At 38.0% G+C, this 1019-nt stretch overlaps 1 protein-coding gene across 1 annotated transcript; it reads right to left on the minus strand.

Moving 5' to 3' along the window:
- Nucleotides 1-179: 179 nt before the first annotated feature.
- On the minus strand, nucleotides 180-704 carry TM35_000142680 (uncharacterized protein; the record flags this gene model as incomplete). The annotated part of the gene is made up of 1 exon (XM_029025713.1): nucleotides 180-704. One exon carries the CDS (start codon nucleotides 702-704, stop codon nucleotides 180-182), a length of 525 nt encoding a protein of 174 aa, XP_028883123.1.
- Nucleotides 705-1019: the final 315 nt, after the last annotated feature.

The raw sequence follows: 1019 nt of genomic DNA on the forward strand, positions 1-1019 counted from the left end.
AAAAAAAAAAAGAGCGGCAAGGAGACAAAAATGACATCGTTACTTTTGTTATTCGGCCATTAATTTAACGTTTTGAAGTCAAAAAAAAAAGAAAAAAGAAATCTACACAGTTCCTCCCAGTAGTGCAAATAGGATCACTATTGAGTAGACTGAAGAAGTCAGGTAGACCGATAGACTTGCTAAGAAGGACTAATATCACGTTGCCTCTCCCTCTGATGATGAGATTGCTGTTGTTGTTGTGGAGTAAGAGTAAACATTGGACCTTTATTAATGATAGATGGTGTTATGGATACACGCTTTCCCTTTTGTATTGGTGTTTGAAATAAAGACGAATTATCACATAATACGGTTTCCTTCTTAGTGGTATCCCCATTCTTCAGTTCTCTTTGAATATAAATAAGCTCTGCTGCTACTTCGGGTTGGAGGAAACTCTCACCTGCCAAATGTGCCTTTACAAGACGATCGATGGCCGCAATTCCCTCCGGTAAATTATCTCGAGGTGGACTTGGACTTGTAACGGCTACGACTACCTCTGCTGCCTCTGCCGCTGCTGTTGGGGAACGACAAGTCACTGTAGATCGTACATTAGAAAGTTCATCTTCCAAGTTTACAATTCGCCGGTACAAGTGCCTAATGAGAATTCGCTGTGTGAGAACATGCTGCAATAGCTCTTCTCGGCTTGCATCTCGAAGTTTCTCCTCCATAGATATATATTTCTCCTTCTTTTTTCTAGTAGATATTTGCTATTATTGTCGTTTCTCGTACGTAACTCTAAATTCCACACTCTGTAAAGCAATACATACACCAAACTGAACAAACACACAGAGAGGGGGGACCCACTCCCACCAACACCACTACTCCTATCACTAGCAGTAAGAATTTACCTGGTACATCATTAAGAAAAAAGGAAAAAAAAAAGAAGAAACAAAACTTTGTACTCATAAAGGCTAATAATTATACAAAGAGAGAGCTACGGTAATAAAAATATATATATATATATATATATATATATATATATA

This window comes from Trypanosoma theileri (genome assembly GCF_002087225.1).
Source record: "Trypanosoma theileri isolate Edinburgh chromosome Unknown TM35_Tth_14_V1, whole genome shotgun sequence".
In the NCBI taxonomy this organism is placed as follows: Eukaryota; Euglenozoa; class Kinetoplastea; order Trypanosomatida; family Trypanosomatidae; genus Trypanosoma; species Trypanosoma theileri.